This window comes from Pezoporus flaviventris, unplaced genomic scaffold (genome assembly GCF_033815535.1).
Source record: "Pezoporus flaviventris isolate CSIRO_AGI_PZ_B2104156 unplaced genomic scaffold, CSIRO_AGI_Pfla_v1 ptg000021l, whole genome shotgun sequence".
Lineage (NCBI taxonomy): Eukaryota > Metazoa > Chordata > Aves > Psittaciformes > Psittacidae > Pezoporus > Pezoporus flaviventris.
In genome coordinates this window covers 13,379,631-13,406,030 of record NW_026892569.1, presented here as the reverse complement: position 1 = coordinate 13,406,030, position 26,400 = coordinate 13,379,631, and the positions used below count along the sequence as shown (strand labels likewise).

General features: G+C 35.2%; 2 protein-coding genes across 5 annotated transcripts in view; one reads left to right on the top strand and one right to left on the bottom strand.

The window, feature by feature from the left end:
• CENPP (centromere protein P) overlaps window positions 1-26,400 on the top strand; it is a 141,829-nt gene that overhangs the window by 55,654 nt on the left and 59,775 nt on the right. The gene's annotated exons all lie outside the window — the stretch shown is intronic.
• ASPN (asporin) lies at window positions 3,820-18,655 on the bottom strand. Its single transcript, XM_061456205.1, has 8 exons — window positions 18,533-18,655; window positions 13,234-13,501; window positions 11,718-11,830; window positions 9,628-9,841; window positions 9,195-9,305; window positions 6,978-7,071; window positions 5,270-5,408; window positions 3,820-4,488 (listed from the first exon to the last, which is right to left on the bottom strand). Exons 2-8 carry the CDS (start codon window positions 13,475-13,477, stop codon window positions 4,291-4,293), a joined length of 1,113 nt encoding a protein of 370 aa, XP_061312189.1. The 5' UTR covers window positions 13,478-13,501; window positions 18,533-18,655; the 3' UTR covers window positions 3,820-4,290.

Genomic DNA, 26,400 nt, shown 5'->3' with positions numbered 1-26,400 from the left:
ACTTCTTCACATTCTTTAACTTGTTTAGCAGCAAAAGCAAGCCCTTGATGATCTGTGAGTTTCATCTACTAGTCTTCAGACAACCAGCTAGTTGATTCTGAACCCATGTTTCTAACCTATGGATATATTGCAATGAAAGAAATATAGGAAATGAAGATATGATTAAGGATATGAGGTGGAATAGGATTTTGTGATGGGAGATTGAGGTTTTTGTGGGTTAGGTATCTTTACAAAACATTTTTTTCCTCATTGGGTGTCTTGCTTGCAGAAGACATCTCAATCTGAAGTGGTTTGATGCTTCAAAATTTTGGTTCTGTTTGGCTTTTTTAATACGGATGTGAAAGAAATCCCATGTATGTTTTGATTTATGTGGTATGCACTTGCCATAGCTGATGGGGCAAGTTAAAATCATGTTTTGATAGTCTCTTTAATTCTTAAAGTTTCTGTGTCTTACAAAGTTTGTCTGCTACTGTTGTATTATTCTTTGTATTGCTGTGTTTTGAAGTACTGAGTTAAGTAGATTGTTACTGGGGAAAGAGGCGGTGAGAAGATGTGGAGTGATGAGTTCATCCTTTGGCAAGCTAGTGGTGTAAAGCCAGGACGTAGACCTCAGTCTTTAGAAGTACTCAAATACTTTAATACTCAAATAGGCCTCTCTGCTTAATCAGTATTTTTGAAGTTTACTGGGCTATTACTCTGCAGTAACAGTCTCTGGTATTTATTCTTTAAAATTATTTTTCCTTCTATTGGTAACAATAGGTTGCCATCCTCTGGTGAAATTTGCAAACTGTTTTCTAAGGACCTGACACACTATCAGAAGAGAGAAACCCACTGAAGTTCGGAAAGCTTAGGATCAATAAATATATATTTTTTTATGTATATATATTTTTTCTATGATAGGAATGTAGTTACTTGTACAAGGAATAAGTTAGAAGAATCTTAGAAGCATTTATATCAAATCTCTCTTTCTTCCCCTTTCCTTTAACATCTGCGGAGAATATAAAGGAGTTAATTTCTTGACAATTTTTCCACCCTATCAACTCATACTGAACTACCTTGTTAGGTGGAAAGACTTCTGGATGCCAGTGTATTATCATTAGTTAGCTATTAATAGGTGAATTGCTTTGATGTCCATATTCAGAAATCATTGCTGAAACTGTGTAAAGTGCATTTTATATTGTAGTGTCATTGTGACATCCACATGGGTTTATGCCAAAGATACAAGGTATGTAAATTATTAGTTATTACCCGCAAATGCTGGCTGAAAAATAGTATCAGAAAGTAGTGGAGAGTTTTTGAACATACTTTTTTTTTTCCTCATACGTGACAGACATTCTATGAATTTATGTGATATGATACAGGATATGCCTCTTTTTTCTCTAAAAAAATAGCTCACAGAACAGAATAAACAATGTGGTACTTATCTCCTTAATGCAAAATTGCCAGCCTAGCTGGAGTCACAGATAAAGGTTTATTCTCTTAGTTAAGCTGCAGAATTTGAATCTGCTTTTCTACTGATGATGTCATTGTTGAATTGGTGTAACTTGTATAGCCTGAGTGTTTAAGAATACACTTAAACTAGTGATTCTTCTAAATGTAGTGATTTTTCTGTTACCTGTTCTATTCTTTTTACTGGCATTGTATTTGTTCTTTGTACTTTCAACTGAAGATTTGATTGAAGTCTGCCTTTATCCCACTTCCGTGAGGTGAAAGCTGTTAACTTAGTGTTCTACAAATTAGATAAATGATCTGGAAATTTTTCTTCCATTTTTCATTCTTGACCTTCTTTTGGATTGAACTTTGTGTTATGTTTGCTACTTGACCACTCTTTTTCACTTCAAGTCCCTGAAATATTTTTGGCTTTTGCTTACTGCTGGTCATCTATAAATTTTCCTGCCTCATCTTTTATTTACCTTTCTCCTATCTTTTTGATAGTAAACTTTATAAGCAGTGAATCTTTTGTGGACCCTTAAGGAATTCAGCTACTTAGCTGTTACTATATGAGAATATGCATTTATTTCCGATCTTCACTTCCTTCTAGACAGGTAGTTGTTACTGGCAATGCTTTGTGTCTCTGGTAGGGGGTTATGAGCTGTTTAGGGTCATGTAAGGCAGGGTAGCGTATTGTTAAGGGAAGATGGGCATTTCCCAAAGGGTACAAATGTGCATTTGGGCTGCTACCATGAAGTAGTAGGTGTTCCTGCTTGAGCAGGAATGTACAGATTTTGCGTGAAGATGGTTTATTCTGGGACAAATGACTAGCCTGTGTGGTGTGTTATCCTTTATGTAACTAGGCTGTTTCATTCTTAGTTACTTATTTCTGCTGCTGCTTTTTTCACACTCAACAGAAATTTTGTAGAAGTGGTTTCAGGAGATGGCTGTTTGCAGCCTTGTCAGATTTGTTACTGTTGGATTTATTTAAATAAAGACTGCATCTTCACTGAGTCACAGTAAAAGCTGGTATGCATTCCCTGTAAGAACTGTACATCAGCAGTTCTGTGCTTCCTGTGATTGTAGAATTAATTCCCTAGTGGAAAAATCTCTGAAGGTACTCCCTTTTTTCCTATGTTTAGAGGTCATAGCTCTTCCCACATGATGATGTAACTATGGCTAAAGAAGTCCATGATATAAACTACACCAGCTGATGAAGAATATACTCATTAACTGTGTTTTTCAGTACTGATCACTGTTTTCCCCATGTTATTTGCTAAGAAATGCATTCCTTAGAAATATCTTCAGAAGCCAGGAATAGAAAGATGCTTGGTGATATGCAGATTTGAATTGGGGTTTGTTTTCGTTGTCTTTTTCTTTGAGATGCCTTGTAGAATTTCTGATTGCAATAACTATTCTTCAGGAAAACCTTCCCCTTGACCCACTCTCCCTTTTCTCCCCATGTGATTTTTGGGTCTCAAAACCACAGTGGTACTAACAAAACATTAAATACAAAGAGACCAAGCAGATGAAAAAAAATGGCATCTTAGACTTGATACTTATTGCTCAGTGTAATATAGGGAGGTGGTAGAAAGGCTGAGAGATTCGGAGCTACTTGATTTCCCTGTAGTATTTTCCTTCTACTGGTCTGTGTCATTTTCCATAGCAGCTTCAGATGAAGCATTGGATTTTCAACTTGGTGAAGAACAGCAGTGATAAATGGTCCTCTTGGTATGTAAATTTGGAAGAAGGAAGTATAGAGAAAATATCTACAGAAGTCAGACACATGCTTGATTATAATCTGTGAGTGTTTTGACATGACTTAGTATATAATCAAGTATACAAATGCAAGTATTTTTTAAGATTATTTAATTTATTTTGAATCCCAATAGCAAATATACACTAAATAGATATTTAAAATACCCCTTTTATACAGTACTGTCTGTATTGAGAATTCTATGTGCTGACCTACGTAGAAGTCAGGGCAGTTGAGTTCCAGCTATCTGCTTGCATTCAGCAATTTTAAGGTACTTATGTTAACAAGGAATTCTTAACCCGTGTAATGTCAATTATAAAAGAGGAAAAAAAATAAAAGGAAAACTGTGATTACTATTCTTATAGATAAAGAAGATGTTTGTGCCAGCCTAAAGGGAGTTTAATAATCATTCCTATTAAGCTTAAAGCATATGATAAACCTTGAATCCTTCTTTTTCAAAGTTCAGAGTGCATCAAATTGCATTGATAGCAAAACACTGAAGAGCGTTTCCCTCTTAAGGTTGCAAGAAGAAATACCAAAAGCTTTCAGAGGTTTTTTTGTGTGTTATTTCTTGATATGAAACCTACCTTTATCTCACTTACTATGTTTTCATCAGGGACAAAAGACCTCACAATATCGTACCTTTTCATTGCATCTTTGCTGATTATCAAAAATGGCACAAGAAGTCATCCTTGAGGTCTGACAATTTCTTTTTATAACTTCTCTTAAAATGCTTTTTGGCAGATGAAAATTCATTACTATGAAAAAAGTCACTTCCACTTGATTTTTAGAATCTATTTAAAAGAAAGAATATGTCAAAACGATGTGATTTAAGTAAAGAATTTAACACCTATAATAGGAAACATCAAATACAGTTTCCAGTTTCAAGAGTCCTTCCATAAGATATAAAGGCTTTTGTTTAAATTATTCAAATGTAGATTTAACATGGATCCTACTAACATTTTTCATCTAATTCATTATCTCTGAAATAGTAAATACATTGTAAACTGGTTAAATTGTGTAAAATCAGCATTTTTCTGCAAACTTCAAGTATTGTAGAACTGATTTCAACAAGTTGTTTTATGAAATGACCAACTTCTCTATCATTTAAGGAAGTTTCCGAGTTGCACACTGTTTCTGGCTAAAATGCAACGGAAAGTTGAAGGCTGAACCTCCCAGTACTTTACAGGATTATTGAAGAGGCTTATGCCACTGTATAATGCTTTCTTCTTTCTTCTTCCTGTTGGGCAGAAATCATTCACTCCCAGTTTCGCAATATGATTAGAATGGAGGAAAACTACCTGCAGTAATAAGAAACAGTAAAATCAAATAATTAGGATGTAAATGGGAAAAATACCAAACATTCATTGGCACATATATAAGTAACTGCGGTTTGCTGTAAGATTAGTTGGATGCAGGCCTTAATAGTAATAGGAATTAAAAATTTGTTTTAAATATTAATAAATATTTACCTCCTGACACAAAACAAGTGTTTTGTAGTCTCTCCCACAAAACAAGTTATATCATTTTTTATCAGTGTGTTGTCAGAATAATTGAACTCTATTCTTATGGAGCATTCTCCTAAAATGTAGTTTATATTCTCTTATAGTAAAAATTATATATCTCTCATAATAAGTATTACATTCTACCAAAATGTAAATCTTCAGAGTTTTAATAATTTTTTAAAAGTAATATCTAGAAAAGTTGATATTGGTAGGTTTGCTGGTATGGTTTTAATTGCTATTTCAGATTCTGGGAAATAAATACCTTTTGAAAGTGTTTTATTGCTGAATTTTTCTAGTTATAAATACAAATTTAAAATTTTATCATTTCAACCTAATGAATAATTTACTTTGGATTTAAGATTTTTCAGCATGGGCATGGAAAAATTTCCACTCTGGCTTGCTGATGCTAGAGTATATATATAATATACATATAATTATATAATAATTATATAATAAATATGTAGCAAACAAATATATGTGACAATTATGCTTTTTAGTTATGTCCTAATCAGCATGGTGGTGTAAAAGTCAAACAGCTCATAACAACCAGAACTTTCTATTAAGTTTAGTATATGACCTGTAGATATTTCAGTTCGGGTAATCCAGGAGGAACTTTCTTGAGCTTATTTTTTTCAAGATGGATTTCACGTATGCTTGGTATGTTGGCAAAACTTCCATTTTCCACATCTTTGATTTTATTATTCCCAAGTCCAAGCCTAGAAATAGTATAAGAAACATTTAATTAAAGAGCAATTGAGATTCACAACAGCACTGAAGAGCATAAACATACTTTGGTTTTTGGGCTTGGTTTCTTTTTGTGGCTTTTTGTTAGTTTGTTTGGGGGATTTTGGAGGGGGGGGGGATTGTTTTTTGTTTGTTGGGGTTTTTTTAAGTTTGAAATATGTAGGAGTAAACATAGGGGACAAAAAGAGTTGGGGAGAGTTGATGAAATCTTACCTCTGATAGAAATAAAATCCCACTACTGATCTATCAAACTTTTTTTCTTCTTAATTCAATCTGCACTTAAAGGACAGCAGCTAGCCTGATGAGAGCAGCTGTCTGGTTTTGCATGCAGTTTTTATAATTTCAGTGGCAAGAGTTAAAATGATAAACGTCAACCAATCTGCTTGTAAAAGAAATTGTGCCATTTTATCAAGTAGCGTAATCTCACAGTTACAGAAAGTGTTGTTCTAATAAACAGTCAAAGAAAGCAAGTCTTATAAGGAAACAGTTATAGATTAGTCAAAAAAATTTGTCTTTTAAAAATAAGCAGGACTACCTTTTTCCTACTTCTACATTTTCCTTAATTTAGGCCTTGGTTTGATTTTTTTTTTTTTTTTTTTCTATGACACTTCAGTCTGTGTTGCTGGAAAGATGATTCAGAAGGTGGATGTGCACGTCAGTTTGGAATTGCTCTTTCCACTTGACCTGCCATCCTCTGTTTGTCCTTTCTTAATTTTTTCAAAACCTAAAGTTGGTATCTGAAAGCAGCTCAGCAGTTCTTCTTTCATAGTAGTTTGTTACCAAATCTAAAATTCACTGCTGCTTAGCCATATTTTCAAGTAGTTAACTGAGCTTTACAGAGCAAACTTCCTTTTTTTGCCCTACATCACTGATACATTCCTCAATGTATAGAGTGTTTCTTTCCAGTATACTTGGGCTTTCTCTAGAATTAAAAACCTATTATGACTCCTAATCCTACAAATTTAATTGCAAGAAAGGCATTCTCTTCCCAAAACAAAAGTCTGTTGGCATTGCTGTATGTGTCATTCTGGGGGGTGACTTGTGAGGTAAGTAACCAAAGAGTTAAAATGCCTGGGCCTGGTAAGGAGCAGCCTAGAGAAAACCACAGATTACTGTTGATAAATGATATGACCACAAAGTTTCATACATTCTGAGTATGAGAAATACAGGCAATGCTTAATCGAAGCATATTACTACTAGCACATTAAGAGACATTATGTAAAAGACATGTTTTATTACACAACACCTAGGTGCCATGAGGTAAGAATTTACAATAATTACATTTTGTAACGAGATGATGCTCTTAACATACACTTCTACTGAGAACTGTAGGCAAGAGGTGTAGTAACAAGGCTAATGTTGGGGGGGGGGGAGTGGCTTTTTTTTTTTTTTTTTTTCAAAGTTTGGTCTTATTTAGAGCAGTTCTTAGTAAAACTTTTAAATTTCTAAATTCTCTTTTCTCCCATTGGCAAGTATTAAATAAGAGATCCTGCCAGGTCTGACCTTTAATCAAAGAAAAGCATTCTGCCTGGGAGTTTTACCTTTGAAGATCTTTATACCGGTTAAAATCTTCAATTTCAATTGCTGTGATCTTATTGTCATCTAAATGAAGTTCCAGTAGGCTGGAGGGCAGTCCTGGTGAAAAACAAATGCAGTATGAGAAAAGTAAGACAACTTATTTTTGTTGGACTGTTTATTATGTTCCAAACAACTTCTTTCCTTTGTGTTTAGTATTGGGTGAAGAACTGGGGGGATGAGGTGGGGGGAGGGTGATGGTGTCTGTATGAAAGAAATGGATATTGGATACAAGTATGTTACTAAAAAAAAAAAATAATAAAACTTATCAACATAATTTGATTTAAAATAGTAGTCTTGAAAGAAAATTAAGATGTGAAGGTACATATGCTAAAGTTAAGAATTCAGGATTCTAAAATTTGATATAATTTTGCTAGCTTGCTTTGTAACAGCTTTCTGTATACTTTTGGTTAACCTGTTAAAGGTGTAAATTGTATGTTATATGCAATTATCTGTTGGTACTCCAAATACTGCTCCTATGGAACCAGTTTTTGGTTACATATTTTCTTGCACAGAGTGTAGCAACTGTGTAATTCTAAGTTCCAAACTGTGTTATTATAAGTTCCAAAGATGTGATGTGGGAGGAAAGCTTTTGGAATTCTCTAAGGAAAATTAAATATTCCATATGTTCTTTCCTATGCCAGTATGTGGAGTGTTTTCTCACATGGTACCAAATAGTCCCAATTCAGAACTGTCAGTGAGTGAACCGGGAGGAGGAGACTCTTTTTTACAACATGCTTTTAGTGAAGGCAGAGAAAGACATTCACAAGTTTGAATTTGTATTTGCTGATCTTATGTTCAGTTTTACCAGCATGTGTCTAGATGGCACCCTGACACCAAGCAAGAGAAACCACGCTTGTGAGAGTACTGCTCACATTGCCATTGTTATTTGTTGGAGCCTCACAACACTGAAGTGGTGTGCTTTACAGTCTGTTTTTGTGCCAGTGGCTATGCTATGGTGTTCGTTCATTTGGGCTTTTTTCCACTTTAAATTCCAGCTTACGATTCCCCTGCGTGCTGCTTAGAAAGACAAAATTGGAATCATTTTATCTTTGGCGGGTTTTTTTGATGCTAAGTGACAGGAGACACTATTATGATGGTAGTAGAAGAAACTCTTTTTGTGTATATTGGGGTGTGTTACCATAAGCAGGCACGTGGTTTGTGATCTTAAAATTATCTGAACAATTAATGTGATTTGCTCGGTTTATTTTTTTGTCCTTGTTTTTTTTTTATGTTTGCTTGGTGGTTTTTGGGTGGTTTTGGTGTTTTTTTTTTTTAGTGTTCTCTTCTACAGGATGCTTTTGTATTATATATATGTCTATAAGAAGAGATTAAATATAATAAACAAGTTCTTTATCCGACTGATCCCAAAATCATGATCTCAGGGGCCAGTATTTAGTTTCCCTGCAACCTGATGAATGATACAACACAAATCATAGGCTAGTTTGGATTGGAAGGGATCTTAACGCTCGTCCAGTTCCAACCATCTGCAATGGGCAGGGACACCTTCCACGGGAGCAGCCTGCTCCAAGCCCCGTCTTTTTTCCTTCCCTTTTTCTCATAGATAGTATTTTTGAACAGTTGAAATTAGCAGTTAAATTTTACTTAGCAAGACCTCATCAAAAGATGTATAAAGTGCTGTGTTGGGTTTTGCATTATGGTGGTCATATTGCAGAGCATATTTGAGCTACAGTCTCACTTGAAACATTCAAAATTCAAGTTAGAAATTTTAAATGCATAAAGAAAGTTGGAATTCTGTATCTCTGATGAACCCTTATGATCAAATATCAGGGGGTTTATCCTTTCTTTGAAAGGATTTTTGAGAGGCTAATGTAGAAGATGTGAACTGACATCTAATTATGATTTGCTTCACATTGCTTCTCCTGAAAAGTCTCTGAATGTTAGGGGAGTGGACCTCTTAACAGGGAGAAGGCTGGAAAGTGAGTGTGTGTGCACTGCTTGTGTGAGTACTCGTGCATGTGCCTGCACCTGTGTGCACACTTTTGGGATGTAGAATTGGATTCCAAGTAGAGAAAGAAAAATAAAGTAGGAAGTGATCTAATAGAAATAAAAAATACCATACCAAATTTATGAACATTTTGGTAATCATACAGATGTTGAAGCATTTTATTTAGGCGTGTAGTGTATAGGTAAAATGGAACAGGTAAAACAAAGCAGCATACCTTTAGGAATTGAAGTTAATTTTGCTTCTGCAATTCTGATATGATAGATATTTACTCCTTCAAAAGCTCCTGGCTCTATTCCATCATTGTTAAGAGGATTTGCACTCATTTCTGTCCAAGGGAAAAATAAAAAAAGAGGTCTTTATGGCATAGGATTTCTATGTCTTTTTGACTGCCTTATAAGCATCTGATTTCATTTTATTTCTGACTTCTGATGTTCCAAGCATTAATTAATATTTAGCTTGGATTACCTAAGTTCCAGCTTTCAGGTGAAGAAAGGCTGTGAGGATACATAGTAATTAAACCATGGAAGATCACTTCCACAGCTTGGAGATCTCTTAAAGTTGCACACTAGAAATGGTTGAATGAAAACTATATATAGTATGTTACAGTTTTGATAAAGACATTTTCTTTTCTACTTAATTGGACTTGCCTAAAACATGTAGAGTCTTCATTCCTTTAAATGCATCCTTGTGGATTTTCTTAACCTTATTAGCATGGATTCTGAGCTCTGCTAAAGTATTTGGTAAATTTGTTGGAATCTCAGTTAGCTGGTTGTGAGATAAATACAATCGTCGTAGCTTCTTTGTTGGTTGAAAGGCTTTTGGATGGATCTTGGTTATTTTATTGTTGTTCAAAGCCAGCGCCTATGAGAGATGGGAAGAGAAATACAAAGAAAATTTCTTTATGAAGGATCATTGACTATGAATTTTAAGTAATGAATTTGAATATGTAATTTAAAATAAGTATTTTAAATATTTTATTTTCCCATCATACTGAACATTAGCACTTATGGCTTTTGAAATACACTTTGGGCATTTCAATTGATTGGGGGGGCAGGGGGGGAAGAGCCTGAAAGCTGGAGCATCAACTAGAAGGTAGATAAGAACTAGTCAGAGCTGACAAGGTGCCAGTGGGCAATGAGAAGAACTGGCAAAGAAATGCTTGTCATCATATATTTTGTAGGATTGTGTCAGGATTATATTCTGTTGTTGATGTTCCTTAATGCAGACAAATTCTCAAAACTCAGAATTCCATCTCAGCATAATACTGCAAAATAACAGGGTTTTAATCTGAATTTCCTTAATGTCTGTAGATGACTTAGACACACATGAATTGTATTTTATTTTCCATAATTTCTCAACTTCTGGATTTAAGTCTCTTTTGTACAGTACACTAGTCCCTTTTTTGAGACAGTTACTTGTTCTTGGCTGCTGCATTTTATCAGAGAACTTGTAATGAGTACAGACAACAAAATTTATCTGAGATTATTTTGCATGTCAAATCACATCTTTGCATTTCCATACCTAAAGCAATAAATGTTGGGTTTTTTTACTTCTTTGAGCTGTTGATAAGTCTCTGCTTTCTGAAATTGGGGGCAGGGGGGAGGGGAAATTAAAGTGAAACAGATTTTTTTTTTTCCTTTTTTTTCCCTGAATGAATGAGGATAGCTTAAGGAAATAAACAGGAAGTTCTCCTTCCTAATCCAAGTTGCCATCTGTTCCTTTGCTAAATAGACTAGTACTCAGACAAGATGTACAAAGTAAACTTTGCTTTCAGTAAAAATTTTGTTAGGTCTTGCCACAAATTAGCTGATGAGAAAAATCAGAACAGCTTGAAGTTTGCAGTCATCACATAATTAAGTGGTGACTCTACTGTATAATGTGGTGATTGCTAATGTAGTCCAGTGTCTATCAGTGAATGGAGTTTAGCTTCTGTAAGATCTTTTATACTGAACGTAAACCACTGTTAGTGTGTTTACCCCTGACTTGCTGGTAAGACCATTTGTACCCAGACCTGAGACACTTGAGGGGAGTGGAAACTTTGTTGCAAACTCTGAATTTATATAGTTCCTATTTTTTCTATCCTAGCTTAGCTCATAATGGTTAAGAAGCTGATTCTGAGATGCTTAGATCTGGTAAATTTTCAGTTCTTGCTCAGAAACCAAACCAGACTGACCAGGAGTTGGTTTTATTGTGATGTGTTTCATGGCTTCCTAATGAGGTAGAAAATGTCATTAACTTGCTGTAACTTGTGGAACAGATTGGTCATTCTTACAAAAAAAAAAAAAAGGTTTTTAAATTGTCAGTATTTGTTCGTACTGGATTTAGAGTGACATCCTATGGAGATAAGTGTTCCAGAACAGATTTAATATTCCTTTCCAAGCCTCTGAGGTTCTCTTATTTTCTTTCATGGTAAAAAAAAAATATTCATTATAGTGTTATTGTGTACTGTAAATGTTTAGATTTATCAATTGCTAATTATTCTAAACCTGTCTTTACATGCTAAGGAGTGAAGAAATCTTGAGTATCTTCTTGGTACCTTTCCTGAATGTTGTAGGAAGTGGCATAGTTCTTACAGCTCAAAGAAATTTGCTTCTTGATAGGTGGGAGCAGTCAAATATGCAAGCATTAGACTGTATTTTTATGGCTGTTACTGGAGAAGAAAAAAATATATCTTAAAAGTATCAGAATATTATGTATTGCTAAATAGGATTTTAAACTTGGAAAGTAGCAAGCTTACATAAAGCGATGTGAGTCCTTGGAGATCATTTTCCTTGACCTCTTTAATTTTGTTGTTCTGAAGGTCAATCATACGTGTATCTGGTGGAATGTTGCGAGGTATTGATGTCAAACCTGTTGAAGTATATGACAAAAACAGTATGTGCCTGTACTTAAGTCCAAAGAAATTAACTCCTAAACACCAAAACACAGTAAGGTTGTTGATGATTATGATGGAAAGAAAATACAAATTGTCGTAAAGCAAAAGATAGAAGGGAATATTTGATAATGAGAAGAACTAATTATGTGAGAATGTGTGGATAGTTTCAGGAGGAACTGCTGCTGCCCCTGACCATGAAAATCTTGAAGGGGGGTGCTCACTGCAGGTTCTTTACATCCATGAAATATGGGAGTTCAGAGCACAGGTTTTTCGACAGGGAAACTGCTGTATTTATAAAGTCCCTGGAGAAAGCAGCCTTTGAAGAATCTGGGGCTGTGGTCCTCTGCTGAGGAGCAGGGCTGTTGCATGGCTTTAAGGGATTTCTGCTCAGTGCCTAACTGCTCCTTTCCACTCCTGCACTGCCCTATCCCATCGTACTGTCAGGGTTGCAGGTCATGTCTGCAAAATGTGTTCTTGGTAGCAACCAGCAGCTAGTAATTAACTTCCAGCTGAATAAATCCCTCGATCCAGTTCACTGTTGACTTACAAAACCACTTCAGTTTATGCCATCTGAGACCCTGAATCAGCAGGAAACTAGCAAGGGATTGTAACTTTCTTTGCAGTGGAAAAGCTGATGCAGCAAATGCTACATGCTGGTCCAATTTATCAACAATTATGTTTTAATTAATAGGTTACAGTTATTTAAAGATGAAGTCTGTTTATAGGGGTTTTTTTCCATGTGAACTTAAGTAAAGCAGTTTGCAATCTAAACTAGATGCAATAATCACAGTTTATTTTTGTCAGAAAAGTTTATTTTCATTCCTTAATAATGACACATTAAAAAAAACCCAAACAAACAAAAACTCAAGCAATTTATACATTCAGTCAAAGTTTCTAAGATATGAGGAGCCTAGGATTGAGTTTAAGCTGGTGGCAGAGCTGTGATGAGAACGAATATCATTGTCATTGTGCAAGTGACAGGAGCATAGACCTTTGATTACTTTGGATCATGGGGAAAATTCAATGAACACCAATTCAAATTGTCACAATTAATAATGAGTTTGTATCTGGGGAGTAGCATATATATGCAACAGTGACAGCAGCAGATTTGCCTTCTGTTAAAATGTTGTTACCTGTGATGTTTTTTCCCATGAGCTGGGAAAACATGTTGTAAAATGTGCTGGGCACAGATTAGTTGCTGAACATGAGTTGGGTCTGGTTTGCAAGCCTAATTGAAAAAATGTAAGCTCCTGTGGAAAATGACTGTTGCAGGAATATAAGAATGTGGGTGATTTATGGAGCTGTAGGAGTCACCTTTTAAAAGCAAATCCTGCAAAGGAGGGTCCGGTGGAGAGCAGACGCACAACTTCATTCTTACCTAGGTCAGAGCAGTGGACAACTCTCACATAGCACTGGCATCCAAAGGGGCATACTGGGAATAAATCAAAAGGAATCAGTGGTATAATTGGTTCACTGGTTGGGAATAGAGAATTGTCATCGTCATCATCATCATCTTCTTCCATATCTTGGAGCATCATATTCTTTAGTGTAAAATATGAAGGACCAATGAGAGGTTTGGCAGAGCACAAAGCCAAGAAGAGGAGGAGTGTGTATTCTTTCATATCTTCTTAATCAGGATAGCCAATCTTAGAGAGGAAAATAAACAAAACACTCAAACACAAGAATCAGTGAATGTGAAACAGCAAATAAAAGGTATTGAATTATTTACTTCATCTACTGCTACAGCCTCTGGTCCTGAGAATTGGTCTGTTATGAATATTAAGGTTTAATCAGTATATGAAGGATGATGATTATAAAAAAGTCTTTAAAAATACAAATCATTATAAATTTTATAATAATAAAATACTTAATGAAATTCATTAGACATTAATGTCATATAAACATTTTTTAGTTGAGCCTGAAAAAATAGTATCATCATTTGTTTCATAGCTTGCAGGTGTAATTTTTGTAGTAAACTTTACCAAAACTTGGGAGTAGATGTCATTTTTTCATTCTTGATGAAAAAAAAATATTTCATGTGATGCATGGACACATGTGCATTGCTTGCATCTGGACAACTGAGAGATACCTGATTAGCAATGCAGAAAATGCTCTCATCAGGATACAACCTAAACACGTGTTATCCTATTCCCTGAACACTTCTAAGTAAACTTTTATTCTGCCCTTACAAGCTGTGGCTGCGCCATCCCTGGAAGTATCCAAGGCCACATTGGACAGGGCTTGGAGAAGCCTGGCCTTAGTGTAAGATGTCTAGGGGAAGGGGTTGGAACTGGATGAGATTTAAGGTCCCTTCCAACCCAAACCAGGCTGGGATTCTATTCACTGTCCCTGGAAGTGTTAAAAAACGGTGTAGATGAGGCCTTCTGACATGGTTTAGTTGTGGACTTGGCAGTCCTGGGGTAACAGGTGGACTTGATTGATCTTAAAGGTCTTATCCAATCTGATTCTATAATTAACCTGGAAAAACAGAGTTTTCAGTCCTGACAACACCTTTGCCATTTCCTAGTCTTCTGTTTATTATTGCTGTTGATAGGTCACCTTTGTATGGAAACACATTTGCATTGACTTTTATTTGACAAGAGTTCTTGTCTCTGACGAGGGCTTATGAATCCATGTTCTTTGAAATCAGTAACTTAAATTGCACCTAGAAAAGGACTGGAAGCCAATACATTTGAATGCCTATTTTTTCAGTAAATGTGGGGTTTTTTTTCTGACATAGCTTTGTTGTCATGGGGCCTGTACATGACAGCTAGGCCAGCTGATAGGAGATAATTACGTGTCATGCTTGAATTTACTGCCATAAGCCCCATCAGCTTTCTAGATTATCTATAACTTGGAAGTACCTTTCTTGTGTAATCAAAGGTACTTTGGTCTGGAAGACAGAAAGATGCTGGATCAGCTAGAGCGCCTTCAAAGTAGAAAACCCCATGTCTTTTTTCCTGAAGTTACTGAGAAGAGTACACAAGTTGCAAAGGACATACAAAGTAGATTTGTATTATAAAAAAAAAGGGCTGATCCTGCCTCATTACAGCTGTTCATTCAATTGAATTCAATTCTGCTTCTCAGAGTTCTAATTTTACCAGATTTCTTCTAGCTACACCTGCCTGGGAAAACCAGGAGTCCAGTCTTTAATTAGAGTAAAGTTTATTACCTGAATAATGGCGATGAATCATAGAATTGTATGGGTTGGAAGGGACCCCTAGATATTTTCTACATGCTCTGGTGTTATTTTAAAGATTACTTTATTGACCAAATAGTCCTATAAATTTAGACACAAGGGAAGACAGAATTACCACAGAATGTTTTGCTACTCTGTGAGAAAAGACTGTAAATTCAGTGCTCAGCTCTTCCTTCTTCCGCTCTGAATCCAAATTCGGGATATTGTTTGGATACTACAGTTTGCTGTGCAAACCAGCAGGAGCTGCTGTAAATTTTATTATGTATATCCTGTTTATAAGAATGTTTCTATTTAGACTGTCATAGACCTCTTTAGGGAAGTACTAAATGAATGTCAGTTCTTGTTTGATCACCTAATTAAATCTTGCTGATCTGCTTATGGCTGAAAAATGTCTTTATGTAGGCATTTTGTCCCTGGTCTCAGTCGCAGGTGAAGGAGTGCTCTGGTTTGTACAAGGGTGGTGGCTTATTCAAAATTCTGAGGTTTTGTTTGCATTGGTTTTTTCCCTACAAGGTCATTTTGATGTTTTTTGTATATGGTTCTTAACAGCACTAAAATGCTGTGTATACATACAGTGCTGCTACTGTAACTGTGTGTGGTTCAGGGTGTATGAAAAGTAAAAAGATAACAGTATATAGTTTACACTCTCAAAAAAGAATGCAGCGACTCCTTCCCCCCAAATGTGTCTGACAACAGAACACTAGTATACTTTGTACCTTTGCAGGTATACAGAGTTTTGTTAACAGTTAACTTCTGTTTGTGATAGGCACTGGATGTAGTGTTACTGCATCTAAAAAATAATCTTCCATGTACGTTCCTGAAATGCTTTTCTGGATCTGGTGCTAGAAAGTTGTCCTGTGAAACAATTTAAAAATCTGTTTCCACACTTGCAACTGTAGCAAGTGATTGCATATTTTGGATATTTAAAAAACTAATTATTATTTCAAACTGTGTAAAAGGTAAGGCTGATTGGAGTAGTGGCCAATTTGAACTCTTGAAAAACATGGTTCTAGAAAAGTAATGTTGAAATATGTCATTGATGACATACTAGTCTGTCCTGGTTTCCTTTGAGAGAAACACCTTGAAAGCAAGTCCTTTTACAAAAGGAAACCTGATTTGTGAAATAAATAAAATTACATATATATGTATATGGCTTTGTTCTTAGGGGTGGTAATCAAGTTTGACTCCAGATTTGCATTGGCCAAAGAATGGATTCCAAAGAACTGGGGTTTATGGAGGCTCTAAAGTGTTTTTTTTTCCCTGGATGAATTTTTGAGTTTCCCAGTAAATAGATGTTGATATGTCTGTGGGAATGCTCTGACTTTCCAGCTCATCTCAAAGAACTCATAAAAGCTTTCTGCATGCTTACACTTCAAGAGTAAGAGAATGAAAAGAAGATGAAACCCTCAAGTCCAAAATCCTAGTGATCTTTCTGGAAATACTTTAATTATTGTGTCATGAGAATGTTATGAAATAACTGTTTCAGAGAGTACAGTTTGTGAATACAGCTGTACTTATGGTCCACTACTGCCACTTGAAGCTGGTTCTGCACCTAGGGACATATTTCATTTCTCTCATACCAGCTCTTCCAATCAGGCTGTTTGCTGAACTGATGGAGCTCACTAAACCAGCATAAAACTAATGTGAGCAAGAAAAAAACCCAACACATTCTTTCTGGGTGAATAAACTGAATCAATCTTTAGTATCAGAGCCAGCACAAGGGAATGGGTGGAACAGCCTGGTTTAGGGGGACAAAACACTGAAGGCAAAGAGAGGGAAGGACAAGAGGTGGGACAGCCGTTCTTGGCATATGCAAGCTGTTAGGCTCAGGTGTTCTCTTTAATAAAACCTTGAACAGATGATTGTTGCTTGAACAGAGTCTGGCCTTGTCCCTTCTCACTTTTAGAGACCAGAACATTGAAGATGAGTTTGAGAAAATGTTGGGAATTCAAGGATGGCTAATATGTTTCTTCATTATATTTTCTTTATAACAGTCCTACTTTCTTCTTCAGTAGAAAGAGCTACCAAACAGCACCTTTTCACTGAAAGACTAGCCACTACAAAGTGAGGTAGCTGAACATGGAGAGTATACGTTACATGTACAGATGCTGTAAGGCTGACTTTCCTGAAGTATGACACTTCAGGAAATATGACTTCAAAATTTAGTGAATCCTAAATTCACTGTGCTGATTTGGGACATACCTACCCTTACTAATGTGGTGGTCTTTACGAAAACTTGTATTGCCAAACAGCATGTGAAACATAGGAACTTTTTATGTATTAGTTTAGGGTAAATGTGCAATAATTCTGTGATGTGAAAAATCTCAACAGTAGTTATGGAAAGAAAAACACTTTCTATGAGGATAGAAGTTATATTGCTAGTATGGGATGTGTACATAAAAAAAACCCTCAATAAAACAGGTCAAGTCTAGATTCCTTGGCAGTAGTATGCCAGTCTTGCAGCATGTGGTCTTTGTTGTCTTACCAGTTATGACTCTGAAGGAGTTAACAGGTAAAATTTTCAGACTTAAAAAATCCTCTATTTTTAGAAATAACCTCTGTTACCCGTGCACAGGGGCAAATTTCCTATGGCATTGTTTCTGAAAAGGAAACGTTTAAATGGCACAGTGGTGGTCTTCATAGAGGCAATGAAAAGTCTGTGTTCATTAATAACACAAACCATTGCCCCATGCACAGATTTTGTCCAAAGAAAGGCAAGACCATTGCTGTTTTGAAAGCTGTATTTAAAAATAGTTCTGCTTCTATTAGTCATTGTCCCATTCCAGAAATAAAAGGAGTTTATGTTTAACTCTTTGTCTACTCTATTGATTCACTTAAATTGCTAAAGAAAAGCAGGAGGAAATTTTTGGGTTAGTAAGATTACTGAGGAAATTATTCTGTCCTGAGAAACAGTCCAATATTGAAGTTATGTGATATGATAATAGCATGTTTACAAAGTAAGTTATGTTTAGAGACCATTTACTTTTTGGAAAATAGCTTGTCTCTTGTGTATTACTGAATATGATTTATGAGCATTTTAAGGGTGTAGCTTGTTTACAGTTCATTCTTCCATGTGTCATTTTTAATTACTTTGTAGATAGCTACTTAAAAAAAACCCCAAGCATTGTGAATACCAAATTACAGAAAGTTAACACAGAATTGTAACTGTAAGAACTATTGTAGGATAGATATTCATAGACTGTAATAACTGAGGAAGAGGTTTCCTCAGTTGTTACATCTTTCTGACAAGTCTTTCATAGTTATATAATTCACTGTACCCTTTTATTGCTTTGCAGCTCAGATGTAGTACATACAGAATTATTTCAGCTGGAAAGTTGATTTTCAAATGCTTCAAAAACAAAGTGGTGCTTCTAACTCTAAATTGCCTGACATTATTAATCTGCAAATACTGACTGACAACCTGTTGCTTAATTCTTTATCCTTATTTATATAGAATAGAGATTCAATCTGAACATACCTTGCAAATTTGGTAGTTCTTCAGGAAGCACTGCGGTAATCCACCTGAGATCTTTATGTCCAGTTATTTCTTATTCAAAAATAACATAAAATAAAACAGAAAAAAAAAAGTTAAGCTGAGTTCTGTGAAATGGAAAGTAAATATAAAGAAAAATTCCACTTCCAAACTTCTTGATCCTCCTGGCACTGTGAGTGATACCAGAGTAAAGTGCTGCTTCAGATTAGCCCATCTTAGTACTGAAGAAAGATATTAAGATGACTTGTTACCACTCATATGTTTTTCATCACTGCCTGTATTGCAGCCAAAACTTCTGGCTTAACTCTAGACGTCTAGTGGAGGACTTTATAAAACCTGTAGTTTAATAACAGTTGACATCAGGCCATTGGAAGTACAGAGAGGACCATTTCAGGTTATTCCTGCTACGAAATCACACTTATTTATGACTTCATTAGCTGTTATTCCTTAAAAAGCATGATGTGAATAAAAGTGTAAAACCTTAGCCAGTGGCAGAGTAAATGAATAGCCTGTAGTGATCAGCATGTTGTCAAACCTTTCTAATTAGGACTTTGTTGTGTCGTTAGACATAAATCCTACCTCTTGCTTTCAATAGGCAGTTATCTGGCTGTGGAAAATGGTTTAAGATTGTAAAATGTAGATCAGATTTTATTAGTCAATATAGTTAATTTTTCTTTCTTGTGCATGAGAAATAAAGCCTATCTGTTATTTAAAACAGATATAATTGCAATATTCTGTGGTAAGGATTGAAGTTGTGAACTTAAAGTCCTGTTACATAGTTTGTACTGACATACACATCACAACAGGTAGAAACTGGGTTATTCTTTGTTTACCATCCATATGCTGCCTAAGTATGCTTAAAAAATGTGTGGCTAATTGACTTTACCTAAAGCAAGTTTCATAATTTTATGATTAAATAGAATTTACAACATAATTAAACAGTTTGTGTCTTTAAATTTACAATACGTTGTATCTACCAGATGCCATGAACATCTACTTCATCTGTTTCTTCAATAAGCTCCTTTCTATGTTAACAATTTGGTCTTGCTGTGGAGAAATAGCCTGGAAATTTTCTTTATTAATTTATTTAAAGATACATGTAAGGTGGTGCTGTTTGCAAAAGTGGCATATAAGTTACTTGGCTACTGTTCATTTCTTAAGGGAGAAAAAGATACTATGCCAAAAATTCAACCTTTGGTGCTCTCTTAGCAAACAAGATAAGGCTTGTGTTACCTGCTTCATTGGTTTTGCTTGAGTTCCAGTTCCAGTAGCATAGATGAGTGATGATATTCTCTCTATCACTTCTCCCAAGGAATGAAATTACAGTTTCAAAAGCAATCACATTCCCACACAACAATCTGAAGGACGATTTTAAACTTTTTTGAAATCTCCAATTGCATATATCTGCAATCTCTTGACTGTATTTAGAAACCCGAGCTTCCTAAGCAAACACTCCCCTGTGTTTTGTAATAGCTTGGTTTGGCTGCATTTACTTGAGCAAATTACTATTAAATCACTCTTTAAAAGAAAAAACCCAACATTTTCTTGGCTTTTTAATAAAGGAGAGCATGGCTTAAGACTTGTGATAGAAATGTACTGATTTATTTTCACTTTCAATAGTAAAGTGTTGAATCAGCAATTTCAGCTGGTCCTGGTTTTGCGGCAATGTTCCCTGTTCCTGATGTTTACCAACATCTCTGTTTTGGATGAATGCTTTTTTTTAAATTATTACTTAATCTTTTTAGTTGATCCTGGTGGTAGGAAGACATCCTTATGTGTATAGAGTTTACCATAGCCGCACTACATAACAAAGCTGACATTGTGGAGGGATAGTAGCTGACAAAGATGTAACCATCTTAACTTATAAAGGATTATCCATATATTTGATACAATATATAGCATCAGTATATTAGAAATAAATATTGCTTACATTGACATGCTGTTCTTGTAATGAAAGCGTTTAATACATCAAGATACAGATTTAGTATTTTGATTATGAGCATAATTACATCCTAAAATAGAATATCCAGAAGTCACCTTTTCAGATTTCTTGACTATCAGATTCTGAACTTTAGATTTTCACCACTGATAGCAATACTAAAACATAAAATAGGCCTGTGGTTCTCAATCTAGTTTACAAGCCTGTCTTTTTAAACATTTGCAGCATATTTCCAATTCACTAAAAGCTAACTATTATTGGCAAATTCCTCTCTAGGATCATTCTTTCCAGTATACTTTTAATTTTTGCATGCAAAATCATTGCATGAGCCAGCATAGTAGGGCAGCTATAAAGTCCTGAATGCAAATTGGTTTGTGAAAATGAAGGAATTGATGCCAGGTACTTGGGTCAATGTTCCTCTCACTTCTTGGGGTAAAACCACAGTAGAAGCTGTAGCAGCTGCTCAGAGGCTGTAGTTGCAGCTATTTTGAGGTAGGGTCCAACTCTGCTTTCTTGGCTGAGTTGTAAAGCAATTGATTCAAGATGATACAGTTGAAGATGTCATTAAAAGAAAAACATTACACCTTATTGCATCAGCTGTTTCATTAATAGTGAGATTTTGTTTTTAAATAGCTTCTAGAAAAATGCATCTGTCAGGATTGTGATGTTGACGTCTAAATTAAGAGAAATATTCTCAAAATGGATACCTGAAGGCATTTCCTTGTAAGCAGGTGTATGTGTATTTTTGCCAAGATTATATGAGGTCAAACTGTTTGCTTAGACCTTTTCTGTGATTTCTGTTTCCACCATTTAAAGAATTGGTTGAAAATTAAAATTTTATCTTGCCTTAAAATACATATATAACTCCTTTGAGTAGCGGAGATGAAATTCTGACACATAGTGTAGGAACATATCCATCATCTTGTGGTTCAGAATATTGTCTTTCACTATGGTAGAAAATGCAAATTAGTACAAATTGGATGCTGTTTTATATTTAATATTATCACATCAGTGATATAAAATGCTCTTTTGATTTCTTTACTGAAAATTACTATATTTCTATTTGTGCAGGAAAGCATAGCTGCCATATGCGGCCAGTGCTTTACACTGCAATCTTCTTTTTAAGCTGATCTTGTGTACACTTGTTATTGTAAGGCAAACTAAGTATTTTTTCTTCTAGGGCTGTTTATAAATGTGGTTTACATAAAATGATGAATCTAACATCAACTGCACAAAGCTGTCTTGGAGACTGCCCATCACATTTTAATAACATGACGTATTCTTTTTATGCTCACAGCCAGTCTGTGTGGAGCGCAGTCACGTATTGTGATTTTAGCTAAGTTTTGGCTCTTCTGAAGTAGAACTATACCATTGAAGGAAGCTGAGTATAGAAAAACTATTCTTTTGCTTCTGTTGTTCATCTTGAGTCTTCAGTATTTCTGTGTTAAATATATAAGGCAATCATTAGAATTTGTTATCATGAATGAATCAACTTTTACATGTTAGTAGATGGCTACTTTTTTGCATATTTTTGGCAGCTGACTTAGAAACTTCAACAAAATATGCTGTTTCATTTTGCAGCCAGTCCTTTAGTCTGTGGCATTATTAGCAATATGCCAACATTGAAGGGCAATTCATATGTCGCAGTATGAAGAGATCATGCACAAAAAGAGCTACATGCACAAAAAGAGCTGTAGAGTCAAGTCTGCCTATACATGCATCCATGTGATTGTCAGGCTTATATGTTTTATACGTGCAAGAATGCTGCAATCTGGAATGACTAGAGAGGTGACCTGGAGAAGAATCATGGTTTCCTGGAAAGACAGACCTTACTTTTCACCCTTGCAGATCGTTTGTGTTGTCTTAGGAGAGTAAGTTAAATTTGTTTACCCCAGGCTACAGGTTAATACAGATTACTCTGTGTGGGAATGCCAACTTAAGAAGTCCTCAGCTAGCTTATTCCCACCTTGATTCCCATCCGTGTGGTCCTGTAAAAAGGCTTGTATTCTTAACTGGATCAGAAGATACCTCTGCCTAAAAAACAGCCTGCTTGATGAATTAAGGTCTTGAAAAAGTTTTGGTTTCTGTACGTGTCAATTGTTAGTCTTGCTTTTGATGCTACTTAACAAGTTTGGATAACGTTGCATGTCATTTTTATGGAGTATGGGTATTTATCTGCCTTACAGACATTGGAAACACCAGATATTCTTGCATGAAAAATCAAACGGTAGTTAAAATGAAAAGTTCTGCAACCATTGCCAGACTACTGAATCACTCTGACAATAAGTAATAAAGGAAACTTTTCTGTTTCGGAATACAAGCTGGACTGGGCACAACATTTCCTCACAGAATATCAAGCATTCACTGTGCCAAAGTTTAACAGTTTAAAACAAAGTAAACAACAAAAGCCTGATCCTCTGCAAATGATGATTATTTTCCATTTTTCATTGTTTTAGAAGACAGTATTAATAATATGGAAGTTTAAATGAAGTTTTCTTACACACAGTCTTTTGCTAGATACGTATTATTCAGCACTTAAAGGCAACATTTAAAGTGGCAATTGTCACCAATTTCCATTGAGATGATAGTTATAAGAAAAAGGAAACATGGCCATGCAGTCCTTTGTATTCCAGAAAAAATGAAATAAACTATTTGAATTATGCTAAGCTGCCAAGATGATCTAACTTAATTTGGTATTATGTTTTTTCCTAGTTTTACTTATCTACAAAAGTAATTTACATTACATTAGAAATTCAGAGATCCAAAAGAAGTTGACTTTGACTCAGTTTGTCATAAACTGTTAAAAATAGAAGCAGTCAATATGACGCTTATAGCAGAGAATTGACTACAGTTTGCACTCCTGTGTCTAAGGAAGAACGTGGGTCTGTAAATGTCTGCATGTATGTTGAACATATACTGGTTTGTAGATGGAAAAAGTAACTATATTTCTAGGAAGATCTCCAAACTGTTTGCAAGTTTCAAAACACACAATTTGTAACTTCAGTATAATCAAAATGAAAACTTCTAGAAAACTTACTAACAAAAGGAAGGATATTATCTCAGTAAGATGATTTCCCTACCATATGAATTAAGTTAGCGCTCATTCTCAGGTGCATGTTTTGTTCCTGGGAATTTCATCAGCGGGTCTAATTTTTGTCTCATTGACGCAGTAGCAGTGTTTCTGTCATGCAAGATAATATTAAGTATATCGGGCAACTTCTGAAAAAGTTTGCTTTAATTGTAGTTGACTATTGCTGTTGTAGTTTTAATATTATATTCTATAATTATGCCATTATCAAATTATAACTATTGTGTACAGAGGGGAGATTTAGATTAGATCCTAGGAAGAAGCTCTTCACTGTGAGGGTGGTGACACACTGGTACAGGTTGCCCAGAGAAATGGTAAATGCCCCATCCCTGGCAATGTTCAAGACCAGGTTAGAGGGGGCTTTGAGCAACCTGGTCTAGTGGAAGATGTCCCTGCCTGTGGCAGGGGCTTGGAACTACATGAGCGTTAAGGTCCGTTCCAATCCAAACCAGTCTGTGATTCTTCATTTATTGCCAAGTTTGCAGTTTTAAAAGGGACAAATTTGCATATGTATCATATAGTGCTTTGCTGGGTTTTAACATTGATTCTTTCTTCATTTCATCTGTAGGGGAAAACACTATAAATAGCAGTGTGTTAACTCAGTTTTCTCAGGAGTGAAAATATGTTGAGGTTCTCCAGTGTTTGTACTAGTTGTGCTTGCGTATTAATAAATGAACCTCACATGTGTAAAGTAATAAACATTTTTGGCATTTATTGCTCTGTAGGTATATGGTATTCAAAAAGCTGAATCTGCTGCTGACTCAAACAAATGGGGTTGCTTTGATTTAGGCAGCAAAGGCCCATGGCTGATTGAATCCAGGTGTGAGCTCTGTCTCACTTGCCATCCATCATGCGTGCAGTGATGTTGTGTGGTAGGTGGTACAGCAGAGCTGACCAGAAAATGGAAGAAACTGGAAGATGAAAACCTCTAAACTAAGCTAAAAGACCTCATAGAAACCAGCAGAGACAGTAGATTTGTCTGACAGGTATCCTAATAACCTATTTTCAAAGGTATTTGTTTGGAAATGTGGAACATATAGTTGTTTGGTTCCCTGGACAGTTTTGCACTGTTTTTTATCATACAGAAATTCACTAGATGATAGAAGTTACTTTTGCCACTCAGTGGAAATACTTACATAAATTGAAAGAAAACATATGTCATAATTGCATATGAACTTGCGGTATGGAAAATGAGATCTTTGTAGAACAATTTGTTAAGCAAAGGCTATTATTTTTTTCTTGAACACTTAAATTCCACAAAGAGTGATTTCTCTTTGGCTTGTCCAAGGCTGTGCAAAGTAGATTTGGCTTTAGAAAGAAAGCTTACTTACCAATGTAAAACTTTGATTTTTCTTAAACAAGCAAACAACAACTTTGGTAATCTGTCAGCATATGATTCATAATGCAACTATATTCTTGTTTTTATGGTTTTAATAACCATTATTATAACTTCCTTATATTTTACAATTAATGTAGAAAATTCTGTCTACTCACATAAAACCATGGCCTGTTCTTTGCTCAAAAGACTGGAAAGAAATTGAATTCACCTAAAATGGAGAACTAATCCTTGTTTCTTTCATTTAAGGTTTTACCAGAGGCTATCAAAATAACCTTCAAAATAAATACAGAATATAGGAAATACAGATCTATTTGAACCCATATGTCATCAAGAAAGAGACTAATTATTTTGCCTTTTCCAATGCAAAAACTAGGTTAACACAAAAACGGTGAGTGGGTGGCAGGTTCAAACCAAAGAGAAATACTTCATTAAATTGTAGTTGAGCTGTGGAAATGTGCAAGAAAGTGTAGTAGATTTTGATGTTTTATCTAGACCCAAAAAGTAATTTGTCTAATTGAAAGAGGAAAAGTCTTGCTTCCTGAGTTCTTTGTTACAAAAGCCAAAGTATGCTGGACATAAAATGAAAAATGAGTTTTCCCTGGAAGGCTGGTAATGAATAAGCTTTACTGAAGAAGTTCAGAACTGTCTTGGAGTAGAAGAAAGCAAGCAATATATATTTATAAAAGGTAGTCATTTACAAGGGGTTAGGAAACATGAAATATTCACAAGGGCAGTCATTCCCTAACTATGATGTTTTTTAAGGAACAGAATGTATGAAGCCAGAGGATGAAATGTAATGGCATAGCAAACTCTCAGCTTTTGGAAGAAATTGTTGTGAAAAAAAAAAGTCAATTTTAATCCTTTTTCCTAATTTTAATCCTTTAAAAATGCTATTACATAATTCATTTAGAAGATTCTAGTCTTGGTTGATAGTGTTGTTAAATATCTAACATTTCCACAGCTGTGTTCAGTATTACTCCTTTGAGAAAAATATCTGCCTTGTGGAAAAAATAAGTCAGATTATATATTTTTGCTAGGAATTGCTATCATATGAAAAGTTCCCACAGAAAAATACAGATTTATTTTAGTACAGCTGCATGCAAAACCTACAGTTTTCTGTATATATATATTCATAATGCTACACATCTGGAATGGAAGCTCTTTTCTCTTAATCAACAGAACAGTTTCAAAGTACTTTGTAGATAACAGTACGTTGTTAGCTGGTCTTATTAACTCAGTTTATCAAAGTTATGTTTATATAAACTACAGCCTAGATCAAAAGCTATGAATTAGGCAAAAGTTTGCATTTACTAATTCTGTGGAGATCTGTATCTGTACAAAGAATTAAACACAAAAGAAATGGAAATTCTACCGAACTATGGAAATTGTTTACTCGGGGGCTGTAGGCAATTCCTTACATAAAAGACTACTAAAGAAAAAATTATAAGGTAAATGCTTTTTAAGATGAACTCTTTAAATAATACAAC

Excerpts from the sequence above, each read along its gene's own strand:
- ASPN (XM_061456205.1), bottom strand. The coding sequence starts at position 13,477 with ATGAAAGAATACACACTCCTCCTCTTCTTGGCTTTGTGCTCTGCCAAA. Across the intron at positions 9,306-9,627 it reads GAAGACTCTACATGTTTTAG|AAATGAGTGCAAATCCTCTT; the intron begins GCAAGTCCAATT and ends TCCCTTGGACAG. Across the intron at positions 5,409-6,977 it reads CGGTATAAAGATCTTCAAAG|GCTTGGACTTGGGAATAATA; the intron begins GTAAAACTCCCA and ends TACTATTTCTAG.